The 22,190-nt window shown below is 52.2% G+C and overlaps 3 protein-coding genes across 4 annotated transcripts in view; all 3 read right to left on the minus strand.

The window, feature by feature from the left end:
- The window catches only part of HOXC4 (homeobox C4), a 38,054-nt gene extending 16,466 nt beyond the window's left edge, over positions 1-21,588 (minus strand). The window contains exon 1 of the mRNA XM_036251446.1: positions 21,057-21,588. The gene's annotated coding sequence lies outside the window, so the exon portion shown is untranslated. The remainder of the gene's footprint in view (positions 1-21,056) is intronic.
- HOXC5 (homeobox C5) lies at positions 4,108-5,470 on the minus strand. The gene is made up of 2 exons (XM_036251450.1): positions 5,017-5,470; positions 4,108-4,322 (listed from the first exon to the last, which is right to left on the minus strand). Exons 1-2 carry the CDS (start codon positions 5,468-5,470, stop codon positions 4,108-4,110), a joined length of 669 nt encoding a protein of 222 aa, XP_036107343.1.
- Positions 7,854-21,588, minus strand: HOXC6 (homeobox C6). 2 transcript variants are annotated; one of them, XM_036251449.1, is made up of 3 exons: positions 21,057-21,588; positions 9,782-10,127; positions 7,854-9,053 (listed from the first exon to the last, which is right to left on the minus strand). In XM_036251449.1, the coding sequence occupies exons 2-3, from the start codon at positions 9,933-9,935 to the stop codon at positions 8,746-8,748; spliced, it is 462 nt and encodes a 153-aa protein (XP_036107342.1). In that variant the 5' UTR covers positions 9,936-10,127; positions 21,057-21,588; the 3' UTR covers positions 7,854-8,745. The 2 variants fall into 2 exon arrangements, with proteins under 2 accessions (XP_036107342.1, XP_036107341.1); XM_036251448.1 differs by lacking the exon at positions 21,057-21,588 and having other exon boundaries at positions 9,782-10,293.
- Positions 21,589-22,190: the final 602 nt, after the last annotated feature.

Genomic DNA, 22,190 nt, shown 5'->3' on the forward strand with positions numbered 1-22,190 from the left:
CCCAGACCACTGAGGCTGCCCACCCAGGCCTGGTGGTGAAGAAGGAGAGGATGCTTTGGGATCCCTAGGGTTCAATTGGCCATCTTTAAGATGATTCTGCCATTTCAGTTAGAAGCCTGTGGGTTCAGAGGTCCCAAAGTCCTCCTTCCCCTGCCTCCTTCCTCAGCTGCCCACCCTGCCTGATCTCTGGGTCACTGGCCAAGGGCAGAACTGGCCTTTCCCAGGACCAGGGGGCCCCAGAAGCATTTTTTATTTGTACCTAGAGTTTACACATTCTTACAAATGCCAAACACCCATATGTCTGCGACTGTCTTTTCTTCCCAACTGTAGAGGGAGAAGGGGTCAGGGAGACCTGGCAAAGCTCTAAAGAACCCAGGCCTCTCTTTATCCCAGTTGACTCACAGCTGGAGGGAATAAGCGGCAGGGAGGAGAGGGCTGGTCTAGAAGACAAGCTCCCCCATCCTCCTATCTCCCAGCGACTTCTCTTCTCCTACCCCAGCCTAACGGTGCCTGGAGAGTCCTTCTTCCCCTCCCCTTAATGAGTGGAAACTGCCTTCTCTCAGGAAGGGGGAAGATTAGGTAAACAGAAGAAAGGGTCAGCGAGAGAAAAAATTAACTTACAGCGTTCGCCTGGGATTCATTTGCGAAGATGTAACCTCTCTCACCATCATCCCCAGCGCCGTAATCCCCTCTAACTGCCAGGCCCTCTGTCCTAGCATTAAACCTCACCAGCAGCTGCGTGGCTGGACAGTTAAGATTATATATGATGTAAATATATTGTGGGTTTGTCAGCTCTCCCTACACCATAAAACTTGGTTTAATGACATCACGTGGTCCCCCAAGAGCCACTCACGGGCTTGCCTTCGGGCCATTCACATAAATAACCTCCAAAAGTTTCAAACTCCTAAATTCACATAGAAGCCTAGCGTATTTCTCTAATGCTCAGTTACACTAAAAAGCCCTCGTGCTGCTCCTTTGCCCCACCCCCACACCTCCTTGCAGGGTGGGGAGGGGGGGAGAGGGTGGATCCTTATTTATTTACTTACTTATTTCCATAAGGACCTGTCGCCTTCGAGGTCGTGTTGATATTTTTTCCTCCTATTTTTTTCCTCCTCTCTCCTCTAATTGCTGAGTGGGCCGTGTCCCCCTCTCCCTACTCCCCCGGGAAGGTAAGTCTTGCTTCTTCCCCTTCTTTCTCGCTGACAAAGGGGGTGGGTTTCAGGGCAAAGTGAAGAGGCAGGCTTCATGGTCTCTGTTTGGGACCCAGAAGTCCCTCCACTAACTCCCCAGAGTAATGCTAAACCCTGGTGCGTGGAGATTATTCCAGGAGGCTGGAAACTCCTCAGACTCCAAAGTAGAAGCCTCTGTTCAGGGAGAAAGCAAGGGTCTGGGCTGTACCCACTCCCAGTGCAGGGATGTGGCAGCTGATGCTGCTGAAGCAGAGGCTGGGGCCTGGGCGCAGACCTACAGACTGTGACAGGAGAGGGCAAAATGGGCAGGCATGGGTGCATCTACCCAAGCCTGCCCAACTTAAGTCAGTCCTCCAGCTCTTCCAGCGGATACAGTTCCAAATCCACTGGGAAGGAGGCAGTCAGTACATGGTGGGGTTGCGGTGCCCTGCCCAGTGGGTCTAAGCAACATTGCTCCCACCCCTAGTTCTCCCCCTGGGGTGGTGCATCCCCTGGGGAGGCAGCCCAGGCTTCAGCACCAGGGCAGCCGGGGCAGGTGATGGCAGGCACCAGGGCCTCTTTCTTAGTTAACTCTTACCCATTGGAGATGCCAGTGCTTCTCCATGCTTCACTGCTCCCCCAATAGTTTCACTCAGCATGGAGAAAAAATTAAAATAACTCCCTGACGAAAATTACACATTTTATTTGAGAGACAGATAGAGAGAGGAGGTGAGTTGGTGCTGGGCTGTCTGCTGTGTGCTAGTGAAGAAGAGACATTTCAGGAGCCCTAATCTGGTCTGAGTGAGTGCAGTGTGAAGAAGGGTATAGCTGTGGGTGCAGTTCACCAAACATTTGGTGAGACCTCCTAAGTGCTAGCATGGGGTGAGGAAAGGCTCTTGGGTCTTTTAAAAAATGACAGGTAGCTTAGGCAATAAGATGCAGAAAAGTCAGTTTTTATAATAAATCCAAGGAGCGTCAGCATTAATAATCATAAATATTCCCCTTCCCCCTCCCCAGAGCCTCTCTGCTCCCTTTTCCTCTTGGCTGCTGGAGAAGCCTTCTAGCCCAGCTCCTGAACCTCTCTCCCCACCCCAGTGTGGGGGGCCTAGGCTTGGCTCCAGGAAATCACCCCATTGTGGGAGGCAGGAGAGGAAATGTAGTAAAGTTTTATGGACCCTTTCCACATTTGTTTCTCTTACTTCCTCCACCATCCCATCCTAAGAGCTTGAATCAGAGCAGAGCATGGGCCTAAACCAGCCTCAGGCACCACCTGAATAATCTGCCTTTTCCTCTTCCTTTTCACCCACCCTCCCCCTACACAAAAATCCCAGAGGCTGAGATAAATGATGGCAAACAGATGCAATTCAGGCACTGGTCTATGCAGCTCCTTTCCCAGTTAATTGTCCTGCATAGCTCTAGGCCCTAGAAGGTGGGGAGTCTGAACATTCCTGCCAGGCAGGTACACCCTGCAGATTGCCTTCCCTGCTCACCCTCCCCCAGTATCTAAGAAAGCTGAGACACACCTCCTCCAACTTCCCCAGCAACCCTTTACCAAGCAGCACCGACTTTTTCTGAGGATCCTTCTGAGATCAAATGGGACCCTAGACTGAGGGCACAGCCCTCTCTCTTTGTCCACCGAGGCCCCTCAGAGACCTCTTAGCCCCGGGAGAGATCTTCAAAGGCCCAGAAGAGCTTGAATCTGAGTACTGCAGGGCCACCAGTCCCTGCAGATTTGTTCTGACATGCATTGAGGGCCACTGCCTGTCTAGAGCCCCAGATCCACCCAGCCAAAGTGGGAATGAGGTGCAGAGGCCTGAATGCCTTGGATAGCCACTGCATGAGACAGGCACTTGGGTGTCTTCCCCTTCCCCCAGAGGCCCTTCTTGGAGCCAGGGATCAGAACAGGAGCTCAGTTTCACCTCCTTTGTCTCAATACCCCAAGAAGCTCCTAAACATTCCTTTAAAGGAGAGGGGGCTTAAAGGCTTTGGGCCTCCTCCTACACTTCACAGCCCATTTAGACACTTTTGCCCAATACATGCCCCAAACAGAGAGGAGCCACTGCATTTTTAGTCCTGTTCTCTCTTTGTCTTTATTTGATATGACAAAATATAGTTTCAGGAAAGACTTGGAGTCAATAAATAGTTGTACAACAGCGATGGTGCAGGAGGACACAGAAAGTCGTGGCAGGGACTACTGGCAGCCAGGAGCCTCTAGGACTGCTTGCTGGGGTCCTGTGGCAGGGAACCTCAAAAGTTGAACTAACTAGTGGTCTGAGACTGGGGGCCTGAGGCTGGGGACCTGAGAAGGCATGCAGAGGGCATAGGCTGGAGAGGTTCCGGCTTTGGAGTTGGGAGAAAGGTTTCGAGAACGTAGGACAACCAAAGGGGCCCTAGGCGGACTTCAGTCATCTCCCCCCTTTTATTATGCAAATCATTTAAAAATGAACAACTTGAGTTTAGTCGCTACAACGAAGCACCCCGAGTCTGGCGCCAGAGTCCGCCAGGCACAACCACTCTCTTGCCAGCCGGCAGCCGCCTGGCCAACCTAAACCGGGAACAAAGGAGAGGGCGAGGCTGGAGGGTCGGGGCACCCCGCCTGCGGCAACCGCAGGGCCCACCTTAACTCGGGCTTGTCAAGCTGGGGCTGAAAGCCTGAGAGGCAGCCCAGGCCGGTACGGTCATCGCCAGCCCAGTCAGCACCAGCTTGCCCTGGGGTCCGAGCTGAGCCGAGCTGAAGGGAGTGAGGACCGCGCAGGCAGCCCCGTGGGAACCTGGGGTCGGTGGGGATGCGGAATGCCAAGGGAAAGCGATTTTGTCTTTGAGGCCCAGGAGCGGGTGCTCCAGCCCTTGCCCCAATATATAAAGAGGAAACCCGAAAAGGAAAGGCGAGGGGAATGAAACGAGCTCGGGGTGCTTTTGGCGGGCCTCCCCGCTGCCTCTAAAGAGCCTCTTTGCTTTTCATTTTGGAATCTTTCTTCCACTTCATCCTGCGGTTCTGGAACCAGATCTTGATCTGTCTCTCGTTGAGACACAAGTTGTTGGCGATCTCTATGCGCCTGCGGCGAGTGAGGTAGCGGTTAAAGTGGAATTCTTTTTCCAGTTCCAGAGTCTGGTAGCGCGTGTAACTGGTTCGGGACCGCTTGCCGTCCGTCTCTGGAATATAAGCCCCCCCCAAGCCAGGAAGGGGTGAATAGCGTGCAGCGCCTCAGCGTCCCCACCCGAGCCCCAGGCCCCGACCCGCGGCCGGAGGGACAAGAAGCGAGCAAAGCGAGACAGGCCGGGAGGGCCGCAGGCGGGCCCGGCCCAGCCCAGCCCCGGGAGAGGCGCCTCCGCCCAGGCAGGAAACTTTCAGCCGCAGCCTTCACTCAGCAGCCAGAGGGGCTGAGGGGTGGGGGAGAGAGGGAGACCCAGGCTCGGACCGAACAATAAGCACCCTCGAGATCCGAGCACCGGGGACCCCCCTCCCACCCCTCCCAAGTCGCTGGAATCCTCCGGGGCGACGAGCGCAGGCCGAACCGGCTCCACAGGGGAGGGAGGGAACCGCGGGGGGATCCCCGCTCTGGAGCCCCGCGCTCCTCACCCTTCAGATCCCTCTATTTTTTTAACTCCCTCCCTCTCCCCCAAAAATTGAATATTGCCTTTTATACACGTTTTGTTCCTATGATCCAATTATGTCGTCGTAAATTTGGGCGCACACAGCCTCTAAGCCTTTTAGTGGACAGTTTTACGAGCCATTGATGCCTGGATCGTAAAATTTATGGCCGCAGGTTTTTTTTCTTTATTTGCCCCGCATGGCCTATAAAACCCAGGCGGACCCGAGCGCGCAAAATGAAGTCCTAAAGTTTACCGTGGCTCATGTGCAGTTTGGTCATCCACGGGTAAATCTGTGGCGGGGCCGGTGGCTGGCTCAGTCCGGCAGGCTGCCCTGTCTGCGCCTGCTCCTCTTTGATCTCCCCACTGCTCTTAGCTCGCTCCTCCAGCGCTGGGCAAGCCGCCTTCTGACTGTACATCCCGGGGTTCAGAGGAGCCGCTTCGTCTCTGCCCAGAGCGTGTCCCGGAGCGGCCGCGGCGCTGCAGGCGGGGCGGTCGGGGTGAGCCCGGGGGTTGGCAGCCATGTCTACCCCGTGGAGAGAGTTGGAAGGCGCAGGCGGTGGGAAAGTGATGCTTAAGTCCAATCCGCCGTAGCAGTACCTGGATGCCTGCACCTCTGAGGCCGATCCATAGTTCCCACAAGTTTGCATGTTATAGGCAGGGATATTGGGGCTCTGCTTATAGAATGAATTGGCTACGTAGGAGCTCATGGCGGGGAGGGCCCAAAAAAAATTTCTGCACCCTTTTTGATTAAGGGTGATTTGTGACTCTTTGAAGTTGAGGGGTTTTTTGTTCTCCAAAGTGCACAATTTATAGGTGGAGATATCTCTTTCTTTATCCTATGCGCTCTTCCCAAATAAGGGAGCCTTAAATAGAGTCACGTGACTCCAGCGGCCACTCATAAATTTGGCTTGATGACCTCCGGGAGGTTAGTGATGGAAGCCGGCGAAACGCATCTTGATATGTTGGCAAAGCCTAACCAAGGGGGAGAGGGAATGAGAGAAAGAGAGAGAAGGGGGAGGAAAAAAAATGGTTCTTGGAATTGGGGGTAGCTGGGACAACGAGCCCACAGCGACACCTGGTGCCTAATTGAAGAAATTGCAGTCTGGAGCGCCGGCAAGCCTTCCAGACCGCTGGATTTTCTACCCTGTAGAAAAGCTGGTTGTTGCTGCAACAAACCCCTGAAATGGCCCTTTAAATTGTATTTAATTTTAAGGAAAGATGATGCTTTGTTTAGGAGCACCGAAGGTTGTTTTTGTGTGTGTGTAATTGATAGACCTGTCCACTTCACCCCCAGGGCCTTCCAATCTTCAAAAATGACTGAGGGAAGGGGACTTAGGTGTGTGTGTGTGTGTGTGTGTGTGTGTGTGTGTGTGTGTGTAGGGGGTGCCTAGGCTAGACTTCCGGGAGGACTTATCTCAGGTTGGAGGTCCTTTCCTTGGAGGTCCCTTTCCTTGGGTATCCCAAGGTGCTGCTATTTCTGAGAAGGTGCCTGTCAGCTTGGAAAAGTGAACCAAGCCTCTGGAGAGGTAAATAGTATGCCCAGGAAAAAGGATACTGGATGGGCAGAACTAGATGGGGCAGGGGGTCATGAGGCTGAAAGTTATGGGGACTCTGAGATGAGCCTGGGGGTGAGGAGCCAGGGTAGCTGAGTAGACCTCCTCACTATGCCAGAGACCCCAGAGTGGCAACAAGGCAATTTTCAGTGTGTGTGTGTGTGTGTGTGTGTAGAACCAGACACAATGGCCTGGAAGACTGCTCTACATCTCTGTGTATGACCCTCATGTGATACCAATGCCAGATATTTTGGATAGAAAATAGATATTAATTGAGGGAATGAAAAAGCAAGATTCAAGCTTCCGCAAATATATGAGCAGGGCAGAGGACAAGGCCTTTTTGTGCCCTATGGTGGGGCGGGCGGGGGGGGGGGGCTCTGGACCAGGCTCTCCAGGGACCTGGATCCACAAGGTCCACAGGAGAGCAATTTCTGAGCTATATGGAAGCGAGGGAGAAAGAATCTGACTGGGGGTGGGGGGAAGGGGGTGGGCAAAGCAGGCGCCTGGGCAACCTTCACAGCCCGTGGTCAGGGGTTATATAGCTATTCGGCCCCTTTTCGACCCCCCTCCCCAAGCCCCAAGTTTTATTCTCTCCAGCCTGCCTCTCCCCAGGAAATCTCCGCCCCTGCCAGGAGAAGCCCCCCTCCCGCCCCCCCGCAAGGCGGAGGCGCTGGAGGGGGCGCTGGTGGGGATCTGGAAGGTCTGGAAAACTCTGACGGATTTTTTTTCTCTCTGGGAGACCCCCTCACTACCTCACCCTCTAGGTCCACTCAGGTTTCTGTCTGGGCTTTGGGAGAGAAGGCCTGAGCTGGGGAAAGGTTACGGCCTGGCTGCGCTCCTCACCCGCCGAGTTTGAGGGGAGAAGAAAGAGTGAAGGACCAGACTGGGGCTGGGGCTGTAAGGAAGAAGAAATTTTGTCCCAGCCACGTTAGGAGTCCCAGAGCAGCCGAGAGCTCAATTTCCAGGCTTTCTTTTTTGAGATGTCCTTGAATCGCTCAATCCCGGCGAAGGGCTCGAATCCCGCTGTCTTCTTTTTCCCCTCTGCTTGCCGCCTCCGCCACGTTTCGCAACTGTCGGCCTGGCGCAGGCAGGGTCTGCTCACAGGGCGCCCCCTCCTCACTCGGAGAGTGGGTGGTGGTGCCCTGGTGCCCTGGATAATGCTGCTTTTCTGGCTTTGGGGGGCTCAGGGCTCAGAAGACGGACCCCAGACTATCACAGGCAAGAAGAAAGGCCTGTGTGGGTCTGGAGACCAATCCGACTAAGCCCGGTCCCCCCTCCCACACACACCCCCATCGAAATCCCAAGCGGCTTTTTTTGCGGGGTGAGTGTATTGCTCTGTGTAGGGAGCCCAGAAAGGCCTCCCAGCCCCCCCATCCCGATCACCAAAAGGGGGAAGCCAAGGCTGGCGCCCGGCTCGGGGAAAGGCGAGTAAAGGGGCTGGGGGCTTGCAGGCGGCGGGCAGACGCGGAGCTCTGGGAGCCTGCTCCAACTTTCACCTCGAGGCAGGCAGACGAGCGAATTAACAGAAATCCCGATATAAACTTTTAAAAATAATATCAGTTTTATTAAATATTCGAGAACGGATCCAGAGGTCGGATTTATACAGGAGGGTAACACGAGGGGATTTTTTTAAAATTTATTTATTTTTCTCCTACTGGCTAAACAAACGTCATTCACTTTTTTTCTCTTTTTGTAATTTTCCCTCTCTCTCTTTTTTTTTTTTTCCTTTTTAAGATGGGATTGGAACACGGACGGCGCTAAACATAAATATAAATACAGAGACCACAAATACAGCTAAAAATATTCACACAGAAACGGTCACAGTTTGTAATATGCCATAATGACCCCCAGGATTCTTTAAATACAATTCGCCTAGGCTGGGCATTTGCTGGGGCAGAGAGGCCGGGCAGAGGGGCCGGGCAGGGGCTTCGGGGAGGCCCTGGGGTTGCTGTGGGGCCAAGACGCGCCCTCCTTGGGCCTCCCGCCCTCCCTGGCCGCCAGGCCGGGCCCTAAGGCCCCGAGTGGAGGCCCCGGGCCTGGGAGCCGGCTCTCTGGCGCAGGGGCGGGGGGGTGGGGGGCACCTAAGGGGTGGGAGGCCAAGTCCTCATTTGGAGGGAGAACAGTGGAGTCTGAAGGGAGGTTCAGGGACAGAGTCCCCAAGGCCTGGGCGGGGGAAGGGGCCTGCAGACAAGCCGAGAAAGAGCTAGCGAGGGAGCAAGGAGGAGGAGGAGGAGGCGGGTAGTGAGAGAGTTTGTGCGGTGAGGGAGGGGGTCCAGAGTTTACTTTCAGGTCCATATCTGACTCCTTAATTTTGTCTTAGGGAGTCAAAACACACCAATTGTGCCAGTGGTAAATACAGAGTGTGTGATTAGGAGGGAGTTGGGGGAGCGAAGGAAAAGGAGAGAGAGGGGTGGCAGGGATAGTCCAGGTCACTCTTTCTGCTTCTCCTCTTCTGTCTCTTCCCGCTTTTCCTCTTTTCCGCCCAGGCTGTCGGCGGCGGCCCCTCCGCCGCCCCCTGAGAGCGTGGACGTAAGGTTAGATTCCTTTTTCCACTTCATCCGGCGGTTCTGGAACCAGATTTTGATCTGTCGCTCGGTCAGGCAGAGCGCGTTGGCGATCTCGATGCGCCGGCGCCGCGTTAGGTAGCGGTTGAAATGAAATTCTTTCTCCAGTTCCAGGGTCTGGTACCGCGAGTAGATCTGGCGACCGCGCCTCCGGTCCGCTCCATAGCCGACCCCTAGAGATCCGGGCACAAAACACACTAAAAACAATCAGCAGGGCTTCCTCTGCAGACGATTTAGCCTAGCAAAGTCCTGACCCTCCCAACTTGACCAGCAGCTCAGGGCCCCCTCAGGCTCCAGCCTTCTCCCATTTGCCCTGCCCCACCCCCACTAGGGGTACAGCCAGGATTCCAACTTCATTCAGTTTTCCTCATAGGCTGGTAGGTGTGTGTTCCAAAGAATGGTAGTGGTGGTGGGGCAGGGGGCAAGAACCAGGCAGAAGGCTGTAAATCTAAACACTGAAAAATCCCAAACACTGGGGATAAGGGCCCCGTTTCTCAACGACTGGACTCTCCTACCTCCCGGAGCACCCTAGGTCCTTGGAAACTTCTCCCCCACTTTTCTGCTCCCTTCTCTTCCCCTCCCTTCTCCTCAGACTGACTCGACTTTGGGGGTTCCCCCATCCCCCTGCCTCCTCCCCTCAACCCCTGCCCTGTTTCTGCCCCCCTCATCTCGCCTTGGAGCCCTCCCATCCGTCAGGGGCCGAGGGGGCCAGGCCCCTACAAGCAAGCGGGAGGCGAGCAGAGGGGGCAGAAGAGGGGGCCCTGTCTCGGCGTCGGCGAGGAGACGAGCGTGATTGTTTTTATGGGGCCATAAAAAACTCTCTCCGCCCGTTCTTCTAGGGAAGCCGGTCATAAAGCCAGTTCAGTTTATTTAATTTATATCTCGGAGCTGTAAAACTCACCACTGTGCGAATTCATTCGCTGCATCCAGGGGTAAATCTGGATACTGGCTTTCTGGTCCTGGGGCGCAGTCCTGCCCTGCTCAGAACTAAAATCCTGAGCGATTGAGGTCTGTGTGTTATGTCCTAAGGTATTTTGTCTGCAGTTTGAGAGCATGTCTTTCTCCTGGTAAAAGGAATTAGATCCATAGTCATACGGCCCACGGCTGGAACTGAACACGACATTCTCCTGTGGCGAATAAAAGGGAGTCGAGTAGATCCGGTTCTGGGCAACAGCCGCTCCATAGGTCGAGAAATGCCTCACTGGATCATAAGCGGTGGAATTGAGGGCGACGTTGGGGAGGACGTCCTGGCCCCCGGCGAGGTGGCAGGATAAGGAAGGGTTAGTGAAGTAGGAATTCATCCCTTTGCCTTTACCTGGTCGGGCTATGATTTCTTTAATATTTATTTCTGTCTCCAGTTTGTACTCGGAACTAGATGGTTATAGGGACGGCTCCAATCCAGGACAGACAAAATGACAAAGTCAGCTGACCCCCTTCCAGCCAATCGCAAGCCAGATGTCAAGAAGGGGGAAAAAAATCGCTTCTGCTTCTGTTGATTCCCTAGTTGAGACTAAGTGTGTGCTTTGAAAGTAAGACTTGGATTTTTAAAATATATATATACGTAAGGGAACTGATTTGGAGGTAAAGGAAGGGTGAATGTCCGTCAGCACCACCTTGGGGCCCAGGGAAGGAGAGCTGCACTCCCAGGAAATCTCTCAGCCCCAGCTAACTTTGCTGTGTAGTGTCCAGAGCCAAGGCTGGAGAATCCCTGTATTTTCAATCTGATTACATCTTTTATATCTGCTCCCTTCTAAAATTATATCCTGATTTCTCCATGGGAGCAGCTCCCTCCCAGTTCAGAGGGTATCCTCAGAAATCCTATAGAAAATCCTGGTTTGATACTCCATGAAGTGAGTCCTCACCACCAAACCAGTATATTTTTTTCTCAATAATTAAAAAAAAATCAAGAATAGGAAGAAATTCATAAACATGGTGCTCAGAGGAAGGAGGGTGTGAGAGTCTTGGACACAGAGGGCATGTGAGGAACAAGTAGGTCTCAAGGGGTAAGGGTGAGACTTCAGGGTAGAGTGGCAGAGCTGAGGTGGGCAAAGGGGCCAGGCAACTGTTTTCCTCTTCCTCCTGGCTCCCTTCTGCCTCTTCCTCAGGACCCCCTTTTGGGGGAAACTCTGGTAGCATTTTTGCCTAAAAGGGAGAATGTATAAAAACACAATAGAAAAGGGACAGAAAGAAGTAAATGGTGAAAGAGAGAGAAAGGAAGGCAGAAGAAAGAACTCTGAGTCTTTCTAGACACATCAACTCCTGTTTATGTTGGTGAGAATTTATGATTTGGAGCCAGAGAGGGCCGGTGGGGTAATTCACATAAGATCCAGCCAGAAAGAGAAGGCTGATGGAGCTCTGATGGACACTTAGCATCTTGCAAGCTCAAACCCTTGCACATGTCAGAAGCCCCCTGCCCCCTCCGGACTCTCTGCCCTGCTAAGGGAGGCGCCCCTGGACCTGAGCTTTGGAGCTTGAAGATTCCAGCAAAGTGCTCCTGGGGAGCTCTCACCCAAGGCCCAGCCACACCTGGTGGGGCCCAGACTCTCAGCAGTCCCTACCCCCATTCCTTTCCACCTTGAGGCTGAGAAAAAGGAAGAAAAGGTTAGGGAAAGGCAGCTGAGTCGAGGTTTCTGAAGGAGCCGCAATGGGCGAACTGAAGCATCGGAAGGTGTGTGGATCGGGTTTTACTCCTGATTAATCCAAACTTAATTTGCTATGGTGACATAGGCTAAAAATACTTTGAGTTGACAAAGAAGGGGTGGTGGGCAAGTGAAGAGAGCAGGAGAAGCTCATATTTTCCCCTCATCAATTTTTTTGGGGGGAGAACTGGCTATAACAAGGACCCGGATGTCGCCGGATTTTATGATCTTTTCCTTCTGTGTAACAAAGCGGAGTAATCAATGGGTAGCAATAAAGCCATAAACGGGACTACGCTGGGAAAAAACTCGTTTATTCATCTTCTGTAACATTAAGGTTTCCCTGGAGTGTCGCTAGGGGGGAAAAATAAAGTTTCCAACCCAAAAGCAGACAGTGTGTAGGAGCTGGTGGCGACAACATGTTAGTTAATACATGAAGCTCTTTACCAGGTTGAAGAGTCTTCCTGCCAGACAATTTGTGTTGGATTTAAAAAATACAGGCTCAATCCTTCAGAGAAGAAAATTTGCTGGTAGTTAGAAGGGTAGGGGAAAGACCCCTGTAATAACAGAGGTTCCTCCTCTTGGACCATACTTTCCTTTCCCCAAGGAGATGAAGGGGAAAGTATAGAGGAGGGTTCTTAAATTAAGAAAGAAATTTTGAGATGAGTTGTCTCATTTGGGGTGACATGGCAGGTATACAAACACAGAGACTAGCATGAATTGCTTTCCGCTCTAGAATCCAGTTGTCCTCCAATTCATGACATGCCTGAACAGAGGTTTCCAACAGCTGGCCGGGGCTCCAGGCCCCCTGGAGGGCAAAAGGGAGAGAGAGAGAACTAGGGGCGGGGAGACCCAGGGGGCTGAGCTAAGGAACAAGTCAGCGCACCCCTGGACACAAGTAGCTGCTCTCAGAGCTCCCAGCCTCATTTCTGCCCTAAGGGTAGTGGTGTAACACATAGAACAGGCCAAAGAAAGAGTACCCCCCCCCCCATTTCAGAGAGAGATTGCTAGAAGGATAAATCATGTCAGTGATATTTCCTTCAAGATATTAAATTGTTGCAATGTACAACAAATTGAATGATGGAAGATAGGACATCTTAAGGAAATTTTGCTTTAAATGGGTGTCGATTTTCTATGTGTTTTAAAATCTCTTTTATGGGTGGGTGGGGGAAGGAAGGACCTTGGAAGAAAGAAGGGACTTCTGGGGAAACACGTGCTGCAGCGCCTCAGCAAGGATGCCTGAGTTTCCTTGAGCCCCTCCTAAACCAAGCCTAGAGAGGAAAGGGGCCCCAAAGTTGGGGAGAGTCTCCTTCAGGGCTTAAAGGCGGTGGGCGCGGGGGTGGGCGACCTGAGGAGTAGAATGTAAGTCTCAGTCCCGGAAAGTTAAGTGTTTTATTACGTCCCTAAACAGAGGGCAGAGACTGAAAGGTCTCGCCGATTTATAATGAACAGAAACCAGCTGCTGGGGGAAAAAGGCAGAAATGTTGGAAGGGGGAGAGAAGGGGAAGCAGAAACACAAATAATTTCCCCCAAAGCTTAAAGACTTTCAGCAAAATTAATTTCCAACACACTTTCCCCCATTACCTTCCGTTCCTGAGGAAAGAAGCTTCCTTTTTTCAGTTAGATCTTTAATTATGCAGCTGAAATTTGCTGGAAGGATTCGCTCCAAGGGGGGAGAGCAAATCAGATGAGCCCGATCTTTCTTCCATTGGATTAAATTTTTCTTTTCTCGTTTTATGTTAACCCTCTCTCTCTCCCTCTCTCTCTCTCTTTCTCTCTCTGTCTTTTTTGGCAAAAGAATGACTGTCTATGGGGAGAAAGCTGGGACTTGGGTTTTTCTAAATATATTTGTATTTTCCTGTTAAATTTGTCTGAAAACAATTATGGAAACTCATCAACAGAAGCAAGAACAGATGTTTTATTAAAACTGCAGTTGAGCTCTGTAAATATGCACAAGTCCTGGAAAGGGGGGAGAACTTGTTCTTTGTTTCTATAAAATAAGCCTAGAGAATCAGAGAACACCCCCTCAGGCCCGCAGGTCTCCGAGTTGCTCTGCCCTTTCGGCCTCGGAAATCAGGCATTCCAAGGGGGTTTGGCAGTGAGAGCAGATTTTTGCTTTGGGAGCTGTAATTAGTGGATTCAAAAACAGAATTCAAAAAACACAGAAGAGGAATAAAGGGGGAAAGTTGCTGCTTGCTGCTCCAGCATACCCCCCCCCCCCAATCCAAAACACATGCTTTTCATGAGCACTATTATAGGAGAGAAACTTACTGCAAGCATGCCACGGGCCTTAGTGGGGGGCAGTTACTGGCCTGGAGTCCTCAAGGCTAAGGGTCCTATTGGAAGTTGGATACTTCAGGGTTTCCCAAGGAGAGTCAAGGGCTCCTGCTCTGGCCTCACCCTGCTCCAGGGCAGGGCCTGGGGGCCTGTGTACCTCTGAACAGGGAAGAGGGTGGGTGGAACTAGCCTATGTCTCAGAAGGAGTTCATAGGCAGGCCTTATCTTGCTTGCCTTTGCTTTCTATTCTGCTCTGGGAAATAATATTAATTTCTTAGGGAAGGGTATCTGAAATGAGAGGATGAGATCTGGACTTTTTATTTGGGAGCAATCTTTTCCAGAGGTCCTGCTTAGTTTGTGTTCTGCTAGTCTTCTCTCTCTCCCTAGATTCCCTAACTCTGCGCTTCCGATGCCTGTGACCCACCAGCCTCACATACAGATACACACACTCCATTCCTGGCTGCCGGCGCCACCAGCTACACCTCGGCGCCTCCGGAGGCTGCTCAGGGACCCGGACACTGGAGCCGCAGGACTCAGCGCTCGGCCTGGGCTCTTGGCTGCCTGGAAACCACTGTAGCTGGCTGACCCACCCCGCCAATTCTCAATTTCCAGAGCTGGAGAGGGGCTGTTGCCCTACTGGCCCCTTTTGTGCCACTGGGCAAGGGCTGAAATCCCTCTTGCAGAGAAAGCTGAGTTTCAATAGTTCAGTTCACTTCACAATCGCACTGTTTGGTTAAGGCTTTGCTGTTCTAAAGCAACTGTTCAGTTGGCTCCGACTGGCTTATGATTACATTTTTTATTTAAAAATTTAAAAAATAAATCCTACCCCAAATGCCTAGTGTTTTGTGCATGGGCTCCTTTGATCGCCACATAATCCAGAGTAAAATGGTTGCAGAGTCTCTCAGTCCATCAGAGAACCTGAACGCAGGGAACTGGGTCTGCTTGGAGGCATCAAAGAATAGCTTATTCTAGGAGACCCCAGTTTCTCATAGATACAGTGGAAGAAGTTGTCTCAGCACATACTTCCCCATATACACATTGCATTCCCCAAAATGCTCCTTCTCCTTTCAAAAGTTCAGGCAGGGAGACACTTGGAGAAAAGTGAAATTTGACACACCTGACCTGGAAATGGATTGCATTTGGGGGTGCTGATATTATGAGGAAAGGCCCAAGCTGGAGAGCTGAATAAAATTGGGGGTCCACAGAGAGGGAGGAAGAAAGAAGAGGCCAGATGGGGCATGTAAAGTGCCTGAGAACTGCCTCAAACACCTCGGAGGCCTGGTGACTCCTCTTTTGAGCTAAGAGGTTTAGAGACTGCCCAAGCTGCTTTTGTTTTATTTGCCATTAAACAGAGAAGAAACTTACATGAAGGGGCCCTGCTAACTCACATCATATTTTCTCTCCTCCCTCTCTCTTTCCAGATTTCTGCCTGACCTTTCATTACTACCACTCTACTTAATGCTGCTACCATCAGCAGACATCAGCTCCACTATCGGCATTTGTTTGGCTTCTCAATTCACTTCTCTGGCTAAGGTTAAAAAATAAAATAGGTCTCAAGCATCTCTGTCCCATCATACTCAGTCTTGAGGCCCTATTGGTTTCCTCTGGAAGAAATCATTTTTGGCTTCTGGGCCCTGGCCCCTAAGCCTCCTACCTCTATCCCAAGTAGCTGATTATCAGCTGAGGAGGGGGGCATGCAGTGATCCTTCAGGAATGGGGATGGAACTCAGACCCTGAGTGACATTTCAGGGAGGCAAAGCAAGTGGTTTGGCTTGGTCCAGGAGCAAAAATGAAAATTCAGAATATTAGAATATTTTTGGCCCCCAGAATAAGGGCAAAGGATTCCCAACCTCTTGGCTTCTCTTATATCCCTCCACACTGAACAAGCACTGCTTAGTCCAATTTTGGAGGTTTATGAGAATTATAAAAATCAAGAATGCAACATTTATGACGTCACAGTCAGTTGTCATGAGGAAATAATAAATGTCATTAAAGTTATATACAGCAGGAGTTTTGTGTGTGGGTGCCCTGCCTCCCCTCACTTCTTTTTCCTTTCCCCCTTTTTCCCCTGGTCTAAGTTCTCCCACTTGAAAATAAAATGTTATTATGTTCTGGAACAATAAGCCAACAATGAAACATAGTCCTCATTTCCCTATAAATAATTTTATCCTTTATTGTTTGCAGATCTGAAAGAACCATTTAATATGTGCTGGTGAAAAGAGGGAGAGAGATGGGGAGGGGGGAACTAATTTCAGAAACGAGAATATTACTTACTTCGATGATACTCTTTTAGATTTGATAGCCAGGAGCAAAATTAGAGGCGAACAGCGGCCTCTCCGACTCTACACCTGGCGGGATTGGAAATTTATAGGATCTTTAGCGAAGGGGCAATTTAATTTTGTAGGACTTGCTTAAATTCACTGCTATTTTGGGGGGCTGAGGAAAGGGAGGGTGAACGACATGCTTTATCTAGCTTTACGAATCTGCCAACATTACCCTGATTTAAAACCCAACAACCTGTGTCATGGGGAAAACTCCTGCAGAAAGGAGTTGGGGAGAGGGATGAGGGGGGCTCAACTTTCTCAGTGATTGTGGTCCCCTTAACCAAGCAGTTGCCAGGGGGAAGGAAGAAAAGCTGGAGGCAAGGGGAGGGCTGTTCAAAGTCTCTCCACCATCAGGACACTGGAGGTTTATGGTGTCCCCATAATTCCCTCAACCCTATAAACAGCTGCCCTATTTCAGAACAATTTCTGCTTCCTCCCTTCGGAAAGAGAGTGAGGAAGGAGGTAAGGGCTGGAACCGGGTGCTGGAAAGGGGAGGGAGTTCAGGATAGCGCTGCACTTTGTTCTCCAGGGTGAGTTTTCTGGTTTGGCGGGTTTCAGACGCAGGGTGGCAGCAGACAAAACAAGTAAACAACTCACAGACACAATAAACAGGGGCAGCTGTACAACAGTGGCAGAGGCTGTGGGCCAGGGGAGGGGCACAATTTGGGGGTAACTGGCACATCAGCACCCAGGGGAGCCTGAGGCCTGAAAGCCCAAGGCCATTCTTGGTGCCAGCGGAGAGAAGGTGGAAGAAGGCTGCATGCCTCAGCACCCACAAGCATGTCCGGACAGGATAGTCTTGGGAAGAACCTGATCGCCTAGGAGTAGGGGAAAATGTCGCCAGCCCCTCTCCTATCCTTACTTTCTTTTATGGGTTTTTTCAAGGACCTTTATATTTCCCCCTTGCTCTAGGTCTTTTTGTGGCTCCAGAAGGGAGAAAGGCTAGGGAAGGAGGCTGGTTATTTGCCTGCCCTGGCCCACACTCAATGCTCCAGGCCCACAGGCGGCCAGACCCAGCTTCTCCTCTGGCACTGCCCCATCAGCCTTCTCCCCAGCTTAGGTAGCAGACAGGATTAAAACAAAGTCCCATTAGTAACCAGATCTCAGTATTTGGAGAACTTAGAGAACCCCTAACCTGCCCCACACTCTACAAGGCCCGCAAACCTTGGGCCCTGTAGAGGAACTGAGTGAGCAAGGCTAGAGAATAGACGTTCACTGCACCCCTACCCATTTTGACACCTTCTCCACAGGCCTCATCAAGTACCCTAGCCCACAGCCCCCTCCAGACCACTACTCAGAGACCTCGTATCAACTTCACTGCCCCAGCGAGGCTTCACGCATGAGGGCCCAACCCACTGCTCCAAGGCCCACAAAACCCACAAAAGAATTTCCCACAGAACTCACTTTCAACACAGCTGGGTTCCCCTGGTAAAATAGTTTCTGAGTTGGGGAAGTTTGGGGGGAGGCATGGAGAGAAAGCAGAAGAGATCAGTATTTCCCCAGCCCAGCTGCTGGGACAGCAAATGTATTAAGGTCTTAGAAAGCCTTTGTAGTATCCGTTGTTTACTGGAACCCGCATACTCCGATTCCACCACACACCCATTTCAGTAGAGCATACACAGAGAGCCTTCTTGGTGCAACCAGTGCCTCCTTGAGTCCATGCCCATCCAGTGAGGACTAACAAAATTTTGCATGCACATAAAATGATATTTGAGCAAATAGGATATAGACATGGTAATATACAATTAACCAATGAGGGAATATGAGTCTGTACATATTCATGCAAAAGTCTGTACATTTGAGCCTGCATAAAGCTACCAAGCCTGGTTTTGGAACACAACAGCCAACCCAACAAGGCTGCCTTCTCCAAACAAGGTCGCATTCTTCATGAGGATCACAACTGTCAAACCAGGGAAAGGGTTTGCTGTGCCCATTTCTTCCTCGCTAGGAACTGGCGCATGAAATACAGCCCATGCCAGGGCTGACAAAGCCTGTAAGAGGCAGGGCTGAGGTGCCCAAAGAGTGGGCTCAGAGCTGAACACTGGGGGCTTGAGTTCCAGGGAGCATTGCCAGATGCTGATCCACAGATTCAGTGCCTCTGCCCAGCCCCTAGCCCTTGGTGTGCAGAGTCCTTGAGCCAGATTCTATTCTCAGCAGCCTTGGCTATTATTAGACAATCACCACAGTGCTCTCCTGCACTAAGGGCCATGTCTACAGGGGATTTGGCCTGCAAGGTGGCTGAGAGTTGCCAGTGGTAGCCCCTCTTGTGCTTCTGTTTGAGCGCCAGAGAGGGAAAGAAGGAAAGGAATGAAAATCGAAAGTAAGGAGGGAAGGAGAGGGCTGGTGTTTGGGACCGGGTTTATGCCCTGGCCAGACTAGAAAACTGGAAAACCAGGGTTAGTCACTGCTGCTGTACGTTCTCTGCATCCTTCTGTCCCATGAGGAGTCTAGCTAGGGGTGAAGGGATTGGGTGCCTACAGGACCCTAGCCAGGAAGAGACAGAAAATCAATTGATAAAAATATTATACAGGGACATCTCAGGATGGTGCTGTTAACCGGTCAACCACAAACCCTAACACCCTGAAATGTCGACAACAGCACATTCGGTTAGATCACCCAGTAGTCCTAAAGAAAAGCCCCCGCCTTGCCCAGGCCCACCCCTCCGAAGGGAGGGGGCCCTCTAATATCCCAGGTGAATCCCACTGGCCCCAGCGGCCTTCTTCAGAAACTGTTTTACCAGGGGCAAACAAAGGAGATTTGTAAACCCCCCACCCCACCCCGCCCGAGTATGGCCATCTGCAGAGGCGGGGGCAGACAAAATATAGGCGAAAGAGAGAAATAGAGGCCTCACCGGTCGGCGGTTCCCACATTACGCCAGGAGAAAGGCTCCCATTTTCAGGCCTCCGGGGCCCCTCCACTGGCCCACTGTCCTCCCTTTGCCCTTTTCAGGTCCCACAGATTCGGGATCTTGGTGGCCACGGCCTGGCTCCTGGGCCGGCAGCCCCTGGGCCGCGCTGGAGCGGCGGGAGAGCGCGCGGCAGCCGGAGCAGGCGGCGGGCTGGGCCCATTTGGGGAGAGCCAAGCGCTTTTCTCGATCGTAAACAAGGAACGCGAAATTAGCCCCTCGGCAGACGCCTCTGCCGACACACAAGTCCTATTGGGGGGGTGGAGGGAAGGGGGAGAGAAAATGCCATTTCTTCCCCCGGGAGAATACCTCAGAGGCCTTTATGTCGTCTGCGAAAGGGGAATTTTGGGGGGGCAGGAGAGGAAGGGAAGGGGATTGTGGGGGGAGGGGAGGGAAGATTCACCGTTAACTGGAGCCCAAGGGGTTTGATTTGAAAGCAGTCGAACTATATTTTTAAGAATTTGATAAAAACAGGTTCTCTCTCCCCCCTACCCAACCCCCAGGCGACGGGTCAGGGTTTAAACAGGAAATCGAGGAGAGATCCCCTCCCCCACTCGAGCTTGGCGCAGAAGCCCAGTCGCGCCTCTGGGAGAGGATGGGTAGGGGTGGGGGGGCGGCTCCTGACTCGGACTGAAGGTGAGTCTGGCCCCCAGACTCAAGGCCCTCTCAAGGTATATGCGCCCCCTTTCCCAGCTCTGGGGTGTGTCTGCCTAGGTAGGTAGGCGTTTGCGTATGCGTCGCCCTTTATAAACAGAAGCTCACACACATAGGGGCCGCCTCGGACCCAGGCCAGGGAGCAGGGCGGGGTCATATATCAAATTGCAACACATTCAGGGCCACGTACATTTGGAAGAAATTAAGCCACTGTGTTATGAAACCATATGTGTCGGGTTAAGACTATACAACACGCCATTAGCACCAATTATTAGGAAGAGCCTGGGCGCCCCAAAACTCTCCACGCCGCCCAATTCTGACGTCCCTACCCCATGGGCCAGCCACGCCTGGAGTTCTCACTGCCTCCACTCACCCAGGAGGCCCCACCAGCCAGCGAGGCCTGGGCCTGTCTCCACCCAGCCTGGGGCCTCCCTAATTCCCACCTCCGCCAAAGACAGGGCTGATCCTAGCCCAGAGCAGCCAGGCCGAGGTGGGTTAAGCAGTCCAATGTGTATTCTGGGTGGGGTGGCCGATGTTGGGGGGTGGGGGACGCCACACCGGGGCAGAGGAAACAGGCCCCTTTTCTCCAAGCACAAGACGAGTACCGAGTCCCTCACCCCCACCCCCACCCCCACCCATCCACCCGCAGTGCAGAGCACCTCCCATCTTCCCATCCGCTCTAAGGAGAGCCAGAGCAGGGGGTGGGCGGACGCTCTCCCCTCCGCTGATGCGCACCAGCCACCAACCTCCCCCCTAATTGCCAATTAACAGGCCCCACCGCCCGCCAAGCCGCACTTGCATCCTGCTCGGCGGCCCGGCCTTGGTTCCGCACTGCGCATGTGCAAGCTCTAGCAGTCGCGCTCTCCGGGAGGGAGGGGACTGCAGAGCAGGGAGGGGGCACTGGAAAGTTTGTTTGGGGGTTGGGGGGCCCACTTTGCTCAAGGGGCAAGGGTTAAAGCTTACGGGTTCTTTCTCCTGCCCTGGAGTTTGAGTTTCTGGGCCCCCTCCGTCCCAGTCCCATTAGCCAAGAGGCTGCAAATCTAAATAACAGGTAAGGACACGGTGAGCACCAGGCAGCCAGTCAGCGCACTAGACCTCGGCCTTGAGCCCCACAGCCGCAGTTCTCTTGTCGCTCCCCCCTCCACCTCAACTTCGACGCACAGTGACATCAGGACACCACACTTCCCCCACTACCTAATATTACAGTTTAACCCAATTTCTCCCCCCTCACATTTTCTCCCCATAACTGCCCACGCGCCCACCCCCTCGCCAGCCCCCTCTTCTCTCTAACCAAGACCAGCCGCTGCAGTCCTTATCTTGAAACCGCCACCCAGCTACGGACCATTAGTTACATATTTGAACCAATAAGGAAACACTTACCGTGCGCTGCTGTCACTCTCCCTCTCCCTCTCTCTCTGCCTCTCTCTCTCTCTCCCACTCTCTCTTTCTCGTCTTCCCTCATTCTGTGCCGCTGCCGAGCCTGTCTCAGCTCCACACACACACACACTTTATATAAATTTAAAAATAAAAAGAATATTTCCAATAATTAAAAAGCCAAATAAAATTAAGGAGAGTTGCAAGAAGGGGACAGGAGGGAGAGCCTGGGAGAGGGGAGAGGGGAGGCATCTGCAGCTCCCTATCTCAACTCCTGCTCCCGCATTCCTCCTCCCCTTGGGGGGCTAGAGGGTCTGGAAGGGAGAGAGACGTGCCCTCAACTCCTGCCTCTCCCCCTCCCCCCTCCCCTGGTGCCCCCAGCTTCCGGCAACTCCACCTGGGAGAAAAAAATTAAATTGGAGGGGAGAGAAAATAATTATTAATCAGATTAATAAAAAAAAATATACTGGTAATGAAGGGAGAGCCCAGCGCAGGTTTCCCTGGCAATGGTTAGGCTCTTACAGGAGGACTGTTCTGCTGAGCGCTCCGAACGGACAAACCACAATAAAAAGTTCACGTTCATGGATGGAATCCACATGACTTCTTGTGGCCAATCCAACTTGTGAGTCGATCGTAAACTTTTATTACTCAGCTGTAAATTTTCTGCAAACAACCGGGAATGCGATGCATTTGTGTAGCGTGTGCAAATGGGCGCCTCGGTCGCCATGTTTACCCAATTCTCTCGGAGAGGGAGCATCCCCCGACTCCCAACGCACCCCCACCCACCGCCCACTCCCCAAGGGCCGGGCAGCTCCCGGCTAGCTCAGAAAGGGCCAAGGAGGATGCGAGAGGAGGGAAGAAGGGCAGGAAGGATTCTGGCGCTGAGTCGGCTGCTTCCCTTTGCCATGCCAAATTTTAAATATTTTCCTTAATAAATGGATTATTAAGGTTGGATCTGGGGGAACCAAAGCTTTGCAAAGGTTTATGGCATTGGGGCAATGAGGGCTGGCAGGGTGAAGGGACTGAGAAGGAATGCACTCCTTAACCCTGCCATTTTTTTTCTGGTAAGTGAAAAACATTCTCCCCAGTGGGGTGTCTGGGCAGCTCCCCCACTGCACCCCAGATCGGAATGGGAGGGGC

This window comes from Molossus molossus, unplaced genomic scaffold (assembly GCF_014108415.1).
Source record: "Molossus molossus isolate mMolMol1 unplaced genomic scaffold, mMolMol1.p scaffold_m16_p_10, whole genome shotgun sequence".
Classification (NCBI taxonomy): domain Eukaryota; kingdom Metazoa; phylum Chordata; class Mammalia; order Chiroptera; family Molossidae; genus Molossus; species Molossus molossus.